Source organism: Gymnoscopelus braueri, assembly GCF_963280865.1.
Source record: "Gymnoscopelus braueri genome assembly, contig: SUPER_24_unloc_1, whole genome shotgun sequence".
Lineage (NCBI taxonomy): Eukaryota > Metazoa > Chordata > Actinopteri > Myctophiformes > Myctophidae > Gymnoscopelus > Gymnoscopelus braueri.
Genome location: NW_027660989.1, coordinates 1,053,037 through 1,066,154, shown reverse-complemented (window position 1 = coordinate 1,066,154; position 13,118 = coordinate 1,053,037). Strand labels below are relative to the sequence as shown.

Here is a 13,118-nt window from a genome sequence, read left to right as displayed (position 1 = left end):
TAATTGTATTTATAGCACCTTCCAGAAACAAAAAGTCCTTTACAGTAAAACAGATAATAAAAGTGAGTAAAATCCCAGATTAAGATAAACAATTAAAGTTACACCAAGTCATCAATTAAGAAAAAGCTGTACGATAGAAATGAGTTTTAAGGAGAGATGTAAAAGAGAACTTCTGCCTGAGATCCCCAGACAGGGAGTTCCACAGCCGAGGGGACCGCACAGCAAACACCTGATCACCCTTAGTGACAAGCTGAGACTTTGGAACCATCAGTAGGTCCTGCTGGAGGATCTCAGGCAGCGGCCACTAGGCTCATAGGGGTTTAAAAGATCACAAATATGCCAAGAACCTGACAATTCAGGGCTTTAAAAACAAGCAGTACAATTGTTTTAATCTATTCTAAAACTCACAGGTAACCAGTGAAGGGCAGCAAGGACTGGTGTAATGTGTTCAACTATCTTAGTGTGTGTCAAAAGCCTGGCAGCAGCGTGTTGTATCAGTTGCACTGTGTATGTCACTTATTGATACCAGAATAAAGTGCAGGACAATAGTCAAGTCTGGAGGAGATAAAAACATGGGTGATAAGGAATGGTCAGACCTTGGCTAGCTGTCTCCTTTGAGCAAAGCAGGATTAAAATAGAATGGATGTACTGCTATATAATCATAATATTTCCTTGGTAATAAATTATGCCCTTGGTATTATGTAGAAGAATGTATACAGTGTGTTCCTGGTGTGTTTTAGAATGGGTTCACAGCTAAACATGCACTGTATGTCCTGGTGTGTTGTATAAGGGGTTCACTTCACTGCTATATAAACATGTACTGGTGTGTTGTGTTTGTCTTTTTAGTTCACTTCAGTTATTTTTCTGTCCTTAGTTTGTGACCTCCGTTAACCATTTAAACCCTATATACTGGGATGACTGAAGACCCCCAGGGGTCTATATCCTTGACCCCCTCATGTTGTCCCTCTACACCAAAAACAGCATATCTGCTATAGCCGAATGTTCACCTATTATCACATGTTCAGAATAGGGATGCTACTGTACAGTATGTGGTTAAGTTGGGTAGCAGAACACTGCAGTTGTTTCTTTGTCCTGACTAATAATTTTTAATTGTATGAATTATGTTCTTAGTTATTTGACCTCAGCTGCATTTGAACAGCTTGTTTTAAGATGAACATTTTGATTGACTGTTATTTAGTTTTTTATTATACACCTATAAACTGCCTTTGTTTTCCAGTTTGTTTTGTTTTTTAATCGTCCTCCTGGTGGGGGCTCCTCACTGGCAGCCGTGGCAACACAGAAATGTATGGGGAATGTATTGACATAATGACAATTGGGTGATTTGTTTTTTTAAGAGTAAAAATAGATATTGGCCAAAAATAAAACAGTGGGTTAAGAAAGTGTGAATGTATGCGTAGAGCAGAGGGCAAACTTTTATGATGGAGAGGACCACTAAATGTCCACCCTCCCTCCAGGGACCACATTGTGTATATGTACACTGTCACTAGTACACTCACTGTAAACCCCATCATTCAAATCGACCATAATAGTCACAATGTAGAGATATTAACACATTTGATTCAAGATTTATTTTTTCAAATCACACATAAATGTGGAGCAGCTAAACATGATAAATGTTCCATATAAATTAAGTTAATTGATATAGTGACAAAACTAAGGAGTAAAATAAAAGAAACAATTGGCCAACAGCAGTGGGTTTAGAAAGTGTGAATGTGCCATTTGTATACAGTACATTCCATTCCACATTGATAGGGTTAAGATACAATTACCCCCCCCCCTTTTTTTTTATAATAATAATAATAATCATACACTGTATGAAGCAGTTAAAACATGTTAAATCTTCATTATAAATGCATATTTATTCTAACAGGTTGTAAACATGTCTAAAAAGGACAGGGAGTGTTCCTCTGCAGTTTACTGTAGATTATAGTAGTTAATGTACAACATGTAATAGACACTAAAACCACCTGACCTCTATGTGTCTGTCTTTGTGTTGTGTTGACCTGATATGATCCTGAATGATGTTGTTAGACTTTGATACTGAACAATACCTCCACTGTTTAAAAGACTCACAAAATCATAAAGTGTAACCTTTAGCTGTACGATTGTAAAAACCTTCAGTTAACCACTTAAACCCTGTATACTTCTAGGACCAGGGACCCATAGGGGTCTATCCTTGACCCCCTCATTTCCCCCCTCCACACCATATCTGTAGGAGTAGTGAAAACTGTGTTTAGAAGAAAATCTAAAATGGTGTAACATTTAGTTCGGTAGAAATCTGTGTGCGACAGTACGTCTGAAATCAAATATGACTAATGATAATGTATTTAACAACCTACTGTACATGTTGTGTATTCTACAGTATTTGAAATATAACTGGATCCATATTTCGATGTCTACCAACAACTGTAACTAGTTGACCATAAATATAATGTTTCATCTTGGTTATCATCCTGTCAGGGTTCATCAGCAGAGACCAGAGTCTCCTGTACCCAGCTGTGTCTCCATGACGAGTGACAAGTCCAAGGATGGACTGATTGACTTCAAAGATGGACACCACTCTACTGATCACAGGTCTGACTATTCATGTTTTTTTTTCACTCAAAACATGTCATCTAATAACCAGAGCAGCACCTGTGTGTGTGTGTGTGTGTGTGTGTGTGTGTGTGTGTGTGTGTGTGTGTGTGTGTGTGTGTGTGTGTGTGCGTGTGCGTGCGTGCGTGCGTGCGTGCGTGCGTGCGTGCGTGCGTGCGTGCGTGCGTGCGTGCGTGCGTGCGTGCGTCGTCCCTGCGTCACATGGAGGTTAAACGATCACAGATAGAGGCAAGAGCCTGACCATTCAGGGATTTAAAAACAAAAAGTAAAATCTTAAAAATCTGTTCTACAACTCACAGGTAACCAGTGAAGGGATGGTTTAATTCTGTTAGTGTGTGTCAAAAGCCTGGCAGCAGCGTTTTGGATCAGTTTTAGTCTTTGTATATTTCACTTGCTGATACCCGAATAAAGTGCATGACAATAGTCAAGTCTGGAGGAGATAAAAGCATGGATGAGCTTTTCTAGCTTTTCTAGGTCTGCAGGGGGAATGGCCTGGCCTTGGCTAGCTGTCTCAATTGAGCAAAGCAGGATTAAAATAGAATGGGTGAACTGCTGTATAAAACATATGTCTCTAGTGTGTTGTAGAAGGAGTTCACAGCTAACATTATGTCCTGGTGTGTTGTAGAATGTTTTCCCCGCTATAAGCATGCATGTCCTGGTGTGTCACAACATGGTGTGAGCTTGTAGATCTGCTATAGCAAAATGTTCATTTATCACATGCCCAGAATAGGAATGCTATGCCTATGTGGTTAAGTTGGATAGCAGAACAGCTCAGTTGTTTGTCCTCCTGACACCTACAGTAATATCATATTATGAATTCTGTTCTTAATTATTTGACCAACAGCTTGTTGAAGGGGCATGAATGAGGCTGATTTTGTTGTTTGTTTTCCACTTCAGGTTAAAAACTACAGCAGGGTAAAAACATGGCAGGCTGCATAACACTGACCTTATAGCACAGTGATGTAAGCAAACAGCTGCAGCTAATCAAATTAATAATGGGTGTGTTAGATTTTGGTGTGTAAATAATGTCTATCATGCTTGCACATTGGCATGCCCTTGACTCTCTGGACACACCCATGAAAATCTAACATACTTATTATTAGTTAGTTTGGTGCAGCTGTGTTGCTTACTAGTCTGCCACGTTTTTAATCTACAGTAGTTTTTAACCTTAACTGGGATTCAGGTCCCTTTATATTGAGTATTAATATTTATTGATATTTAGTTTATCCATCTATAAATTGCCTGTGTTTGCCAGTTTGTTTTGTTTTTGAAACTTATCAAAACAATAAAACCCCTATTTTTACAACATGGCATGGCAGTGAAAGGAACAGCTCCTTTCTTACCTCCAGGCTATGGTCGATGCTTACACCCCTGCCCGACCACTTCGGTCGGCCACCTCGGTGCGACTGATTGCCTCGTCGCTCAAGGGTCTTCTGGCCGATCTACACGGTCACGACTTTTTTTCTGTTCTGGCTCCACAGTGGTGGAATGAACTCCACACTGATGTCAGGACAGCAGAGTCACTGCCCATCTTTCGCAGGCTGAAAACCCACCTCTTCAGGAAACACTCTACCCTTCCTCTTCGCCTTGCCTACTTGTTGTTAACTAGTTGTACAAACTCTTGTTTTATGGTTTTATTGGATCTTGTTTATTCAATACACTTATTTGTTTTAGCTCTTGCTCATTTGATTTTCCTATTTTGTCTCATCTGTTTATGAAAGTATGTAGCTGATATAATGCACTTTTACTTTAGCGCTAGGTATACTCTTGGTTGCTTGTTTTAGAAGAGAATGCACTTAATGCTTCTGGTGATTAGTAGTTTCGTTCCCTACCTATGTTGAATGCACTTATTGTAAGTCGCTTTGGATAAAAGCGTCTGCTAAATGACTGTAATGTAATGTAATGTAATGTAATGGCCGTAGGCTAAGCAGTGTAGAACAGGGTTTGTCTGGTGCTACGTCCTCCTGGTGGGGGCTCCTCATTGGCAGGCGAGCCAGTAGGATACAACAGCAATGCAACCCAGAAATGTGTGGAGAATGTATTGACATTATGCCAAAATTGGGTGGGGTATAAAAAAAATAACCCCCCCCCAAAAAACGTTTTTTAAAATAAAAATAAAACAATGGGTTAAGAAAGTGAGAATGTATGTGTAGAGCAGAGGAGGGCAAACTTTGACGATGGAGAGGACCACTAAATGTCCTACCCTCACTCCAGGGAACATATTTTGTATCTGCACTCTCACAAGTAGTACACTGTAAACCCCATTACTCAAAATGTCAAATGTATTTATTTATTTCAAATTCCAAATGCATTTAGTAAACTTGCAAACTTGAAACAGCTGAATTCAATAATATATCAGTATTTGGATATTGACTCGTGGGCAGCATTATGTTAAGCATGTCTGCATGTGGGTGCTGTGTCATTGTTCCGACGGCGCATTGTTCCGACGGTTTACTAACCCTATACCTAACCCTAACCCTAACCCTAACCGCACACGGAAGCCACGTAGTCGGAGTAATGGGATGTCAGACTTATGGGCAGTCCTCTGCATGTGGCCCCCGGGCCGACAGTTGCCCATGTATGGTTTTAGAAAATATATTCCACATTGAAAAAAAAAAAACATTTACCACCTGACCTCTAATGTCTGTGTCATTGTGTTGACCTGATATTATCCTGAATGATGTTGTTAGACTTTGATACTGAACATGTTTAAGCAGCTCAATATAATCATAAAGTTTAACATTTAGTTAGCTGTACAATTTTATGAAGCACTTTAATTACTTACTATGAGACATTATCTGAAAACAAGTTACCTACCTCATCAGTTTAGCGTTCTCAAATTTCTGCCCGAACCTGACCCTAAAATATGCAATAATAATAATAATAACAATATATATATAACAATATATATATAATATATATATTGTTATTATTATTATTGAATATTTTAGGGTCAGGTTCGAATATTATTATGAATATTATTCATAATTCTGTTCTGTCTTTGTGTGTATTTATTAATTATGAACAGCAGTGCTGTCCATGTGGTGCTGAGCTGAGTTACTGCCGATGATTGGGTTTTTAATGGAGAGGCTTCTATGTGCACGCAGCAGAGAAAAGTTGCTTCTGCCGCTAAGCCGGCTTGTTGCCTGATTTATTCTTAATTTCAAGCTGGTATTGTGCACTGAATAGCCATTTGATCTATAAGCTCAATGAAGCTCACAATGCATAACGATCTAATGCGTTGTGAACTTGAAGATCGGTTACTTATTTGAGTCATAAATCAGACAGACGACAGACGCTGAGGCAGACAAAAGCCTGATTTGTACTTTGTCACTTGGCGGTGCTGTGCACTGAACATAGCAGATATGCAAGCCCAGAATACAACATGGATGCCATGCATTGTGTGTTTGTAGATCTGCTGCTGTGTTTGGTGCACGACCATTGTACTGTCGAAGTATAAATTACAGGCAGCAGCAGCCAGCGAGAAGTGAGACAGTCAGGGGAAGAGGCAGAGTAAGATGTGAAGACGTGGATTTAACTTCATTTTGTGTGCGACTTTGCATGTGAGGGCTACAAGTCATGTGAAGTTGCCATTTAATAATTCACTCACATAATTTGAGCCACTAGTGCCTACTGGCGATCTTCTTATTTTTTTTTTCAGGCAATCACAGGGCCTAAACTTATGGTAATTATTTCGGGCCGGGCCTTAATTTTCCAGGCCCGTTACGTTGTTACTGTTAGCTGTTTAAAATATGTATTAGATAAATACATTTTTTCAAGATTTTGTGAAAATAGCTGATAGGGATAAAGTGGTTAAACTGACTGATTCCGTATTAAGGTTTTGTTTTTGCCGGGGACCCCCTGGAACCTTCTTGAGGACCCCTGGGGTTCCCCGGACCCCACCTTGAGACACTGGTCTATAGGAACACAGTTGGCCGAGTTCAGAGGCGAGAAGCCAGGCAGGGAGGATGATCTTTGTTGCTTACTGCACTAGTGACTCCTACTGGCTGGAGAGGCTCTTGAGCCAGTAGGATACAACAGCAGTGGCAACACAGAAATGTGTGAGGAAGTTAACTGATAGAGTATGTTCCACTTTGATAAGGTTAAGATAACATTAACCCCAAAAAATCATACACTGTTCATCAGGGATTGACCCCCGCAGAGTAGGCTACTTCTACATTGCAGTATTGATACTTTTACTTAAGTACAACATTTGAGTACTTTTTCCACCACTTCCTGATATCATCCTGATGTTGTTAGACTTTGATACTGATCAACATCAAACAGCTCAATATAATCATAAAGTTTATCTAGCTGTGCAATTTAATGACACACTTTATTCACAGTACATGTGAACACAAAGTTACCTTCATCATCAGACACAATATGTAACCCCTGTGTGACTGACATTATGTCCCCGAAGAGAGTGGTTCTCATAGTGGTTCTCAAAGTGGGGTCCGGGGTCCTTAGATACATAAGTTAATATGGCATCAACATAATTTTAACCACTTTAACCATATACTGCACATCGGCCGATCAACAAGCTTGCAAGTTGCAACGCGTTGTGAGCTTGTAGATCTGTTATTTTCAAAAGATCCTGAAAAAAACATTTTTTTACATTTTTCAAACCGTTAGTGACAAGCTGAGACTTTTGAACCATCATTAAGGTCCTGTTGGAGAATCTCAGACAGCAGCCAGGCTCATAGGGAGTTAACCCATTCAATCCAGGGACGCATCTGTGTCATTTTACAATTATTTGGCTATTAGAAAATAGCAGATATACAAGCTTGTAGATCTGCTATTTTTATTTCTTATCGTGAAAGTGTGTGCAAATCTTTGAATGTATGTAGCAGATCTACAAGCTCATAGCTATGAGCTTGTATATCTGCTATTTTTGAATAGCCAAAGAAATCTAAAATGACACAGATGCGTTCCCGGATTGAATGGGTTAAAATATCACAGATAGAGGCAGGAGCCTGACTATGGGGCTTTAAAAACAAGCAATAAAATCTTAAAAATCTATTCTAAAACTCACAGGTAACCAGTGAAGGGCGGCAACGTCGGGTCCAATGTGTTCAATTCTCTTAGTGTGTGTGAAAAGCCTGGCACCAGCTTTTTGTATCAGTTGCTTTGTATATTTCACTGGAAGCACCTGGCATAAATTAACTGACTACTATCATTACTCTAAGCAATGAAATCACTTTAAAAATCAATCAAATCGTCGTTGTCTAATCACCCTGCCGGAGTTTATTTCTGATCATTGACCTGCTCCCCTTTGATTATCTCTTGCAAAGTGCATGAAAATAGTCAAGTATGGAGGAGATAAAAGCATGGATGATATTTTCTAGGTCTGCAGGGGTAAGGAATGACCTTGGCTAGCTGTCTCTATTGGTCAAAGCAGGATTGAAATAGAATGGGTGTACTGCTATATAAACATAATATTGCATGTCCTGATGAGTCGTGTTTGTCCGTTCAGTTCAGTTCTTTTTTTTCTGTTTAAACTATTTTTGCCGGGGACCCCCTTGAGGACCCCTGGGGGTCCCCGGACCCCACCTTGAGAGCCACTGGTGTATTGTAATAGTTTGTAAACATGTCTAAAGAGGACAGGGGGAGTGTTTCTCTGCACTTTATTGTAGATTATAACACTAGTATGTAACACTAGTATGTACAACATTTAATAGACACTAAAACCACCTGACCTCTAATGTCTCTGTCATTGTGTTGTGTTGGCCTGATATCATCCTGATGTTGTTAGACTTTGATACTGAACTGAATGTTTAAACAGCTCATATAATCATAAAGTCTTGCTGTGTAATTTAATTAATCAGTTTATTCTTACTGAGACATTACAGTAGTACATCTGAAAACAACGTTACTTACATCATCAGACACAGCATAACTAATGTGCTGACTGACATTATGTTCCCCTAAGACAGGAGTTCTCAAAGTGGGGGTCCCCAGGGGTCCTTGAGGGATGCTTAGCGAAATTAATGAATATGAATCAAAATCGTTGTAACCACTTTAACCATATATATACTGTACATCAACCGATCTACTGTTTTCAAAAGATCATGAAAATGTTTTAAACCGATTTATAAAAATAAACATGTTTTTTATTAACATTTTTGCATAACAACACAAATATTGTATGGGCTGGCACATCATCTTTTCAGATGGGGTTCACGGCCAAATACATATTAAATTGTGGGTCCTTGAGATGAAGAGGTTTGAGAACCAACAATAATACTAATAATGAGAATAATAAGAATAAGAAAATTGTATTTATAGCACCTTCCAGAAACAAGTTAAAAAGTGCTTTACAGTAAAACAGATAATAAAAGTGAGTAAAATCCCAGGTTAAGATAAACAATAAAAGTTACAACAAGTCATCAATTAAGAAAAAGCTGTACGATAGAAATGAGTTTTAAGGAGAGATGTAAAAGAGGACTTCTGCCTGAGATCCCCAGACAGGGAGTTCCACAGCAGAGGGGACCGCACAGCAAACACCTGGTCACCCTTAGTGACAAGCTGAGACTTTGGAACCATCAGTAGGGCCTGCTGGAGGATCTCAGACAGCGGCCACTAGACTCATAGGGATTTAAAAGATCACAAATATGCCAAGAACCTGACCATTCAGGGCTTTAAAAACAAGCAGTACCATTTTTTTAATCTATTCTAAAACTCACAGGTAACCAGTGAAGGGCAGCAAGGACTGGTGTAATGTGTTCAACTATCTTAGTGTGTGTCAAAAGTCTGGCAGCAGCGTTTGTATCAGTTGCACTGTGTATGTCACTTGTTGATACCAGAATAAAGTGCAGGACAATAGTCAAGTCTGGAGGAGATAATAACATGGGTGATAAGGAATGGTCTGACGTTGGCTAGCTGTCTCCTTTGGGCAAAGCAGGATTAAAATAGAATGGATGTACTGCTATATAATCATAATATTTCCTTGGTAATATGTCATTGGTATTATGTAGAATGTGAAGAATGTATACAGTGTGCTCCTGGTGTGTTTTAGAATGGGTTCACAGCTAAACGTACACTGTATGTCCTGGTGTGTTGTAGAATGGGTTCACTTCACTGCTATATATGTACTGGTGTGTTGTGTATGTCAGTTTAGTTCACTTCAGTTCTTTTTCTGTCCTTAGTTTGTGACCTCCGTTAACCATTTAAACCCTACTGGTATGACTGAGGACCCCAAGGGGTCTGTCCTTGACCCCCTCATGTTGTCCCTCCACACCAAATCTCTTCCGCTAAAACAGCAGATCTGCTATAGCCGAATATTCACCTGTTATAACATGTTCAGAATTGGGATGCTACTGTATGTGGTAAGTTGGGTAGCAGAACACTGCAGTTGTTTCTTTGTCCTGACTAATAATCTTTAATTGTATGAATTATGTTCTTTTTTTTTTTAAGATAAAAATTTGTATTGACTGTTATTTAGTTTTTATTATACACCTATAAACTGCCTTTGTTTTCCAGTTTGTTTTGTTTTTTAAATGTCCTCCTGGTGGGGGCTCCTCACTGGCAGGTGAGCCAATAGGATACAACAGCAGTGGCAACACAGAAAAGTGTGAAGAATGTATTGACATAATGACAAAATTGGGTGATTTATTTATTTTTTAAGAGTAAAAATAAATATTGACAAAAAAAAAACAGTGGGTTAAGAAAGTGTGAATGTATGCGTAGAGCAGAGGGCAAACTTTGATGATGGAGAGGACCACTAAATGTCCACCCTCCCTCCAGGGACCACATTGTGATATGTGCACTGTCACCAGTAGTACACTCACTGTAAACCCCATCATTCAAATCGACCATAATAGTCACAATGTAGAGATATTAACACATTTGATTAAAGATTTTTTTTTTCTTCAAATCATACATAAATATGGAGCAGCTAAACATGTTAAATGTTCAATATAAATTAAGTTAATCGATGTAGTGACAAAACTAAGGAGTAAAAGAAAAGAAACAATTGGCCAAAAACAGTGGGTTTACAAAGTTTGAATGTGCCATATGTATACAGTACATCACATTCCATATTGATAAGGTTAAGATACAATTACCCCCCCCAAATCATACACTGTACATAAATATGAAGCAGCTAAAACATGTTAAATGTTCATTATAAATGCATATTTACAGGTTGTAAACATGTCTAAAAAGGACAGGGAGTGTTTCTCTGCAGTTTACTCTAGATTATAGTGGTTAATGTACAACATTTAATAGACACTAAAACCGCTTGACCTCTATGTGTCTGTCATTGTGTTGTGTTGACCTGATATGATCCTGAATGATGTTGTTAGACTTTGATACTGAACAACATGTTTAAACAACTCATACAATCATAAATTGTAACCTTTAGCTGTACAATTTCAAAAACCTTCAGTTAACCACTTAAACCCTATATACTTCTAGGACCAGGCACCCTTAGGGGTCTGTCTTTGACCCCCTCATTTCCCCCCTCCACACCATATCTGTCTGTCTTTGACCCCCTCATTTCCCCCCTCCACACCATACAGTATCTGTCGGAGTAGTGAAAACTTAGTTTTTAAGAAAATCAAAAATACATTTCTACCAAACATTTTGTTTGGTAGAAATCTGCGTGCGACAGTACGTCTGAAATCAAATATGACTAATGATCATTTATTTAACAATTTACTTTACATGTTGTGTATCCTACAGTATTTGAAATATAACTGGATCCATATTTCGATGTCTACCAACTACTGTGACTAAATATAATGTTTCATCTTGCTTCTCATCCTGTCAGGGTTCATCAGCAGAGACCAGAGTCTCCTGTACCCAGCTGTGTCTCCATGACGAGTGACACGTCCAAGGATGGACAGATTGACTTCAAAGATGGACACCACTCTACTGATCAGAGGTCTGACTATTCATAATAATGCATTTTTTTCCTCTCAAAACATCATATCTAATAACCAGAGAAGCAGCTGGTTTTGTGCGTGTGTGCGTGCGTGCGTGTGTGCGTGCGTGAGTGCGTGAGTGCGCGTGTATGCGTGCGTGCTTGAGTGCGCGTGCGTGCGTGCGTGCGTGTGTGTGTGCGTGTGTGTGTGCGCGAGTATAAATACTGAATTCATATTGAATTAACCGTACAAGTGATGGAAGATTGCACTGTGTGTGATGTTATGTTTTCAAGATTTTCAAGATTTTGTGAAAAAAGCTGTATATAGGGATAAAGTGGTTAAACTGACTGATGCCTCATTAGCTATTTTTGCCGGGCTCCCCCTGGAACCCCCTTGAGGACCCCTGGGGGTCCCCGGACCCCACTTTGATAACCACTGGTCTACAGTGGTGTAAAGTAACTAAGTAAAAATTACTCAAGTACTGTATTGTACTTAAGTACAATTTTGAGGTACTTTTACTTTACTAGAGTATTTCCAATTTTCAGTACTTTTACTTCTACTCCACTACATCTCAGAGGCAAATATGGCACTTTTACTTCACTACAATTATTTGAAAAATGTAGTTACTAGTTACTTTGCAGATTTTCATTATTATCACAAAACATACATTAACCACTTCTATATTCATTTTGGCCATTGGAAAATAGCCGATCTACAAGCTCACAATGCGTTGCGATGCGACACATTGTGAGCTTGTAGATCTGCTATTTCCAAAAGTTGTTTAGACACCCAGGGGATCCTGATCCAAATCATTCTAACCACTTTAACCATATACTGTACTGTACATCGGCCGATCTACAAGCTCACAAGTTACAACCTGTCGCATAGCGACGCGTTGTGAACTTGTAGATCTGCTATTTTCAAAAGATCCTGAAAATGTTTGAAAAATATTTGTAATATTGTTCAAACATTTTAACACAAATCTTGTATGGGTGTCCCTGGCACATAATCTTTTCAGAGGCGGGTCTGCGGTCAAATACATATTAAATTGGTGGTCCTTGACATGAAAAGGTTTTAGAACAAGTGCCCGATAGATGCCATATAATAGAACTACTACTAATAATACTACTAATACTACTACTACTAGTAATACAAATACTTTATTTGTATAGCACCTTTCAAAAACAAGTTACAACGTGCTTTACTGTAAAACTGATAATAAAAGTGAGTACAATCCTAGGTACAACAAAAAATAATAGTTACAACAATTAAGAAAAATCTGTACGATAGAAGCGAGTTTAAGAAGAGATTTAGAAGAGGACTGACTGAGTTTGGCTGCCTGAGATCCCCAGGCAGGGAGTTGCACAGCTGAGGGGACCACACCACAAAAGCCTCGTCTTTTGTGACAAGCTGAGACTTTGGAACCATCAGTAGGTCCTGCTGGAGGATCTCAGGCAGCGGCCAGGCTCATAGGGAGTTAAAAGATCACAGATAAAGGCAAGAGCCTGACCATTCAGGGATTTAAAGACAAAAAGTTAAATCTTAAAAATCAATTCTTAAACTCACAGGTAACCATTAAAGGGCAGCAAGGACTGGTGTAATGTGTTTAATTCTCTTAGTGTGTGTCAACAGCCT

At 39.0% G+C, this 13,118-nt stretch overlaps 1 protein-coding gene across 3 annotated transcripts in view; it reads left to right on the top strand.

Annotated features, from left to right (window-relative positions):
• Positions 1–2,542: 2,542 nt before the first annotated feature.
• LOC308080976 (uncharacterized protein) overlaps positions 2,543–13,118 on the top strand; it is a 1,029,623-nt gene continuing 1,019,047 nt past the window's right edge. For all 3 annotated transcript variants that reach the window (XM_080457384.1, XM_080457383.1, XM_080457385.1), the window contains exons 1-2: positions 2,543–2,595; positions 11,390–11,503. In XM_080457384.1, coding sequence (XP_080313510.1) covers positions 11,436–11,503 — 68 coding nt within the window. In that variant the 5' untranslated portion in view covers positions 2,543–2,595; positions 11,390–11,435. The remainder of the gene's footprint in view (positions 2,596–11,389; positions 11,504–13,118) is intronic.